The 6,371-nt window shown below is 42.5% G+C and overlaps 1 protein-coding gene across 1 annotated transcript in view; it reads right to left on the reverse strand.

The window, feature by feature from the left end:
* LOC109543710 (teneurin-m) overlaps window positions 1-6,371 on the reverse strand; it is a gene marked incomplete in the record, with an annotated part of 162,684 nt that overhangs the window by 5,531 nt on the left and 150,782 nt on the right. The window contains 9 exon segments of the mRNA XM_048661784.1: window positions 1,295-1,842; window positions 1,903-2,378; window positions 2,490-2,883; window positions 2,943-3,145; window positions 3,203-3,565; window positions 3,623-4,179; window positions 4,243-4,754; window positions 4,811-5,060; window positions 5,121-5,510. Of these exon segments, the coding sequence (XP_048517741.1) occupies window positions 1,295-1,842; window positions 1,903-2,378; window positions 2,490-2,883; window positions 2,943-3,145; window positions 3,203-3,565; window positions 3,623-4,179; window positions 4,243-4,754; window positions 4,811-5,060; window positions 5,121-5,510 (3,693 nt within the window).

Genomic DNA, 6,371 nt, shown 5'->3' on the forward strand with positions numbered 1-6,371 from the left:
TCTACTAATTGGAATTTTCTCTTACAGCTTGAGCCTAAGTGTGTCGCAGGATACCCTCTAGGTGATAGTTCTTGATTATTTTTTGATAAATAATTTGTTCTTATTGCGAAATTGGAGCACTATTTATCAATCTGTAATAAAAGATGTGAGGAAAATCTGTCTTTTTTAAAGACAAAAATTTTTGAGACGAAATACCCAAAAAGAAGTTTGTAAAAAATGAATCCGCCTCAACAATATAGAACTTATCAATAACGACATGTTGACGAAATGTCAACCTGCTCTCATAACCTCGAATATGGGAGTTTATAAATAAACCCTACAACATCTTTAGGGTTTTTGACCATTGAATGGTTAACTCCAAACAAGCTAGTGCCTGTGTAATCTCTTATCCACTCTTATCAAGCAGCTTCTCGTATTCAGTTAATTAACTCCTGCTCCATTTGTATCTCCTTCTGCTGTGTGTATTTATTTGGTGCCTGGGAAAGTGTAAGTTATTGTGCTCTGAGTGCCCCTGGAAGGCTCTTCTGCAATTATGTCCAATACTTCCTCTGTGTTTGAAACCTGAACCTCAATTGTCGTCCAGTGTCTTCATGGAACCACTCTTCTCGCCCTTTGTTGGCCTGAGTTCTTTCAGCTTCTGCCATGTTACTGTAGCATTTCCCCTGAACTAATTGCAAATCCGCAAATTCGTGAAAGGAAATTCAAAGTAAGTCACAGTTTGACAAATTATTGTTAAGATTGACAAGATCTACCTGTAACTATCTGTTAATGACAAAAAACATCATTGCCGCTGTGCCTTTTGATCAAAAAATTGTAGAAGAGAACTTTTTTGACATAAAAAAATTTTCGTAATTTGAAGCAAAGACCGTAATTTTTCTTTTTGAATGCTTAAGTATTCCAATATGCTACCAATTAAATATGGAAACATTTCAAAATAATGCTTAATAACAAAGTTGAAATTCGATCTTCAACTGTTAATATCTTCTAGAAATTTTGGAAAAAAAAAATTTCAATATTTTTCTCGTACTCCCTAAGTGAGCCTCCATCACCCCTTAAAAGGAATGACGCCAATTTTGAATCACCCTGTATACAAGGAAGTAAAGTAAGTTTTTCCTAAATTGCACTGAGATTTGGTAAACAAATTACACATGAATCAGGCCTTGATTACTGACTCACAAATTTACTGCGATTTAAAGAGACTCTTTTGGGCGACTAAATTAATAGAAATGGATGTTTTTTTGTTTCGATTCTTCAACAGATACGAGAAAAACGCTTCCATCAGTAATCGACTTACCTTTAGGATTAAACCGGTACTTCTGCTCGCCTCTTCGCACCACAAAACCGCTGTTGTCATAACTGTTAAACTCCACATCTCCATACTGAACCACGCGATCTCCACTGTCGTAACCCAGAGTGGTTTTCTCCTTCTCCTTGATGGTGGCCTGGATATTTCCATTTTCGTCGTAGACGTACTTCCAATTGCTGCTGCCAATCACCTCCAGCACATGCCCGTCTGAATTGTAACTAATCCGGTCCATGAACTGAGTCCGCCCAACTAGAAGCTTTTGCAGCTTGATTCTGTTCCTGAAGTCGTACTCGAGTTCTAAACGGAAGACGTCGAATGACTTGATGTTGATCAGCACCGACTTCAGCCGGCCGTGATCGTCGTAGTCGGTGATGCTGAAGAACTGTTTGCCAGTGTCTTGCATCACCGATCTGTTGAAGGTGTTTCGGTATATTCTCAGGTCGCTTATCGTCTCCAGGACGCCAATGTTTTGGTTGTATTTCACTTTCAGTTGCGGAAGTTCTTTGCCGTTGATGTCAACATCGATACTGGAAATACTGCAAAACAATGTTTCGGTCATAGCTGTAACATAATCAACATTTTCTCCATTAACTTACCGATTATTCCCGTCGTACTGATACTTATAACGGGTATTATCCAAACCGCTCTTCACATTAAACTTCAACCGTTCATCTTTCACGACTCCCGATTGATATCTGAACTCTTGTCTCAGCTCCATATTCGGTTCAATGACTTCCACGTCTCTCACCAGACCCACTTCATTGTAGGCGTAATGCGTAGCAGTCATGCCTGCTATCGATGTTTCTAAACGACCCGACGAGTCGTAGATGTAGGTAACTCGCGATGATTGATGCGGGAAAATCTTGGATAGAATTTGGCCATCATCATTGTACATGATTTCATATGGATGTCGGTTCATTGGAGAGAAGTACTGATACTTGAAGAATCCCAAAGAGGTTTGGAGGGAGAATGTATGGATGTGACCGCGTGGTGTTGTTAATGACTGCAAGGCACCGGAGTCATCGTACTGGAGAAGATAGTCTGAGCCTCTTGGAGTCGTCACTTTCAGAGGCTGCAAACAATTGTTCTTTGCTAACTAAATCTTTAAAAATTTGCCTTCCATTATATTCTGATCATACCACCACGTACATTACTACAACCAAACATTTCCCTGTTTACTTACCAGGCTACTGAACATGTCCTTAAAAGCATACTGCAAAGACGACCCATCAGCATATTTAATTTCCGACAGTCGCCCAGCTCGATCAAAACCATAACTCTCACTCAGGTCACCCCACTTCCAGTTGCTGAGCCGGCTAAACCGATCATATTCCAGCTCGACTTCAGCAAACAAGCCGTTCTTTGGACCGAATCTGATTGGTCTCGAAGATCTATCATAGCTCACATTCAACAGTTCGGCTTTATCGTCCATAAACACACTTATCGATGCTGTTTCTCTGTCGTATTCCATTGTGAGGATATTTTCCCCATTAACCCGCAGCTTTTTGCCCACTTTTGCGATGGCGCGCGGGATGTTCTTGTTGCCTTTGGTGTTTGAATTCGGTCGAATGTAGTATCTGTTCAAAACAAGAAACAGTTAGAAAAATTGAGGGTAAGTGAGCACTAGGAGACTTACCTCCATTCGAATCTATTTGCCAGGTCGCCGCCTATTTCCGTGTGTTGTTTACTAGGGATTGGGTAGCTTTCGGCCAACAAGGGCTCTTTGTCGGCTAGTATATTATAGGGAACAGTGTCGGTTGTAATTGAATGAGTCCACGCCCGGAAACTGGCAACTCCCCCATCTGGATACATCATGATTTTATTTCGTAAGTCTTCCACCTGCAATATTTCTTAGGTTTGAGCAAATCCGCAATAAAGAATTATCGACACACTCACTTTGGTCGATACGGATGAACCCTTGATTAGCATGGAAAGATGCTTCTCATCGTTTTCGCTGACCTTTACAGTAGCTCCTATGACGCTCAGGTCGAACGATAAGCTGATGACTTTTCCTGTGGGGGTCACAGCTGTGGTCAGCCGTCCAAATTCATCATAGTTGTAAACATAGCTCCTTCCACTACTGTCTATTTTGGTCTTCAGCAGCCCGGTGGGTCCATGATAGTCAAAGGTGACATTGTAGTTATCAGGAGTGCTGAGCTCGTGCAGCATCCTCATCCTGGACATCTTCAGTCTGCACTTCTGACCTTTGGTGTTTTCGATCGAATTCACTTGACTTGAATAGTCTCGCAAGAGGAACACCTGCAAGGTTTAAGCTCAATAATCACCAAGAACTCGAATGTTTAACTAGGAACTAACCTTGTTTCCTGCGGCGTCAGTCACTGTGCTCAGCTTACCATTGCTAGTGTTGACGTTGTAAGTGAACAAATAGCTGGTCTCGCCCGTAAGAATGTTCTTGGTAGCAATATGCTGCCCGAATCGGTTAAAGATGTAAATCTCCTGCGTTTCTGGTGAGTAGATTTCATACTCCCTCGATATGCTGGAGTCGGGAATACTGGCCATAACCGACCGAATTCGGTAGTTGGATTGGTCACCGATATGAACGTGGCCATCCGGACTCACGCTTACTGCCGAAATGGAGTTGAACTTGGAGTTGGAGGCCAGGTAGTGGTCAGCTTCGAAGCAATCACATCCTCGCTCCAAGCAGTTGCACTTTGACTCAGCTCCCGCATACTGGGCGATTTTTCCATCGGTTCCGATCACTCTAACGCGATTAATGCGCTGCGAATCACTTTCAGCCACGTAGAGGTCTCCAGAAGAGCTAAACGCGATGCTTTGCGGCATCACTAGAGTGGCGTGAGTTGCCAGATCCATGTCGTAGCTGTACAGTGAGGAGGCACAATGCAATGGCCGCCCTAAACAGCGAAAAATAAAAAGATATTACATTTGCACACTGGACAAAAGGCGTTCGATCTCACCTGCAATAACCTTGACTCTTCCATCAGTAGTCAGCTGAAGAATCATGTGATCATCGATGATATGCAAGGTGTTGTCCAGAGGATTAATCGCCAGCTCTGTAGGCCATCGCAGATGGACTTCTTCGATGTTGAGGGTGCCTTCACAAGGCAGGGGTTTCCAGTGCGATTTGTGCATGTGATTGCCAATCACTGTTGTCACAATTCCATCGCGATCTACCATGCGAATGTTGGTCCCATCCGCTATATAGAGCACGTTGTCGTTGGAGACTGCGATTCCTTTCGGATAGGCCAGTTTAGCGTCGCGAGCTAACGCTCCATCTCCACAATGCGCCTCGTCGCCTGGAAGACAGCGTTCTCCAGAACCCACAACTGTTTCCCAATTGTGATCGGGATCACTGAAGTCGTCAGTGCTGCGTACTTTGATTATTCGATGCGACTCGGGATCTGAGACGTACAGGTTCCCATCCATTGAGCTCAGAGCCAAGTGGTAGCGGTACGACACTGTGGTGGCACTGAAATAACCCGCTCAATTAGAAAAAACATCGATTATTTAGCGTCGTAGACTCACTTTAGTCTGACCAAGGTTCGCACGGTGCCATCCGTTTGGATTTTTCGGATGAGATTAAAGTCGCCGACGTAAATCGACCCATCTCGATCGCTAGCCAAAGCAACTGGAGCTAAGAGGCGTTGCTTGGTGGCTTGTCCTTCGCAATCCATGCAATCCAAGGGCCTTTGGTGCCCATCGCCCATAGTGGTCAAAATAACTCGCGGCTTGTGCTTCAAGTAGATGTTCGAACCGTCGCCCTTTTGCAGAATTCCTAAATTCATCCGATAAACTGTTACAACCCTACACTGAAGTTTAGTTGCGGATCAGCTACCTTCATGGAAGTTGTATCTATGATGAATGTCCAGATTCCAACCACCCACGTCCGAAATGCTCATATCGTGCCCACTCAGTTTAGTGGTTTGCACATCCCAAATCACATCTTTACAATTGCTGTATTGGTAGCCAACTTTCACGATTGCGGTGGTCACGCCGTAGACTCGCTGCCTGTAGACGTTCAATCTGTTCCAGGCGTATGTGAATTTAATCACGGGATCGGCTTCGAACACCTTTTCGAACAGGATGCCCTCGATGGTGATTCTGAGGTGGATGAGTTTCAGAGTGGTCGGGACAATTTCGGGCGTGAGTTGTAGTTGAATAGTCGAAAGGTATCCCGCCGCTCGAGAACTGTGGTAGACTAGATGGAGGCCAGTTCCAGGAATTCCTTTGACAATTCAATAGAGCCTAATCAGTTGTAACCAGAGGTAGGGACGATACGATACTGAGAAAGTATCGGTACATACTCAAATGAGTAGTAACCGAATCATCTTGCGATACTACTCATATGAGTATTCTGAAAGTGAGTAGTAAATGAGTAGTAAACAAATCGCCTTGCAATACTGCTCATATCAGTATTCTGAAAGTATCTCACCTGCTCACAATTTTATTGACTCGATATTGAGTGACTATACGTTTAATCGTCATAAACGCATTTTAAGTATACATTTTCGATGAGTAGACCGAAATTAACTGTTACCGTGAATTTTAACTGTAAAAAGGCCGTTTAAATAAGAGATTGTAATAAAATGTATGGAATATATTTTAATGCATTTATTGCCATCAGGTAAACAAAAAATATTCTTTCTGAAGGTTTCCCAAAAAAAGCAGTTGCTGCAAATATTTAGGGGACAAGCTTTTTCTATTGTGCGTCATAGCAGCACCAGCTTTAGGAAATAGATATTCACTTATAAAAGTTAGGAAATACCGTTTGCCCCCCAATGTAATGTCTCCCAATGGGTCACTTTTCAAAGATATTATTCAGTTCCATATTGTTTTGATATCGGCAATAAGTTTTAAAACTGACTATTCAGAACCATTAATACGTATCTTTTTTATTCAACGCACAATTTCACGAACTTTAGATTTAGCTGTTTTCACATTTGGTCATTTTAAAGCCTCTTCAACGATGTGATTTATTGTGTGAGCCAAACAGGGCAAATATTTCATTGAGCGTACGAATAGCTAGATAGAGCATATGCATTTTACTATTTTGAAGAAAATGACATGTCACACCTAAGAAACCTCG

This window comes from Dendroctonus ponderosae, unplaced genomic scaffold (assembly GCF_020466585.1).
Source record: "Dendroctonus ponderosae isolate FM_Combo_2020 unplaced genomic scaffold, Dpon_F_20191213v2 Dpon_F_20191213_1, whole genome shotgun sequence".
Taxonomy (NCBI): Eukaryota; Metazoa; Arthropoda; class Insecta; order Coleoptera; family Curculionidae; genus Dendroctonus; species Dendroctonus ponderosae.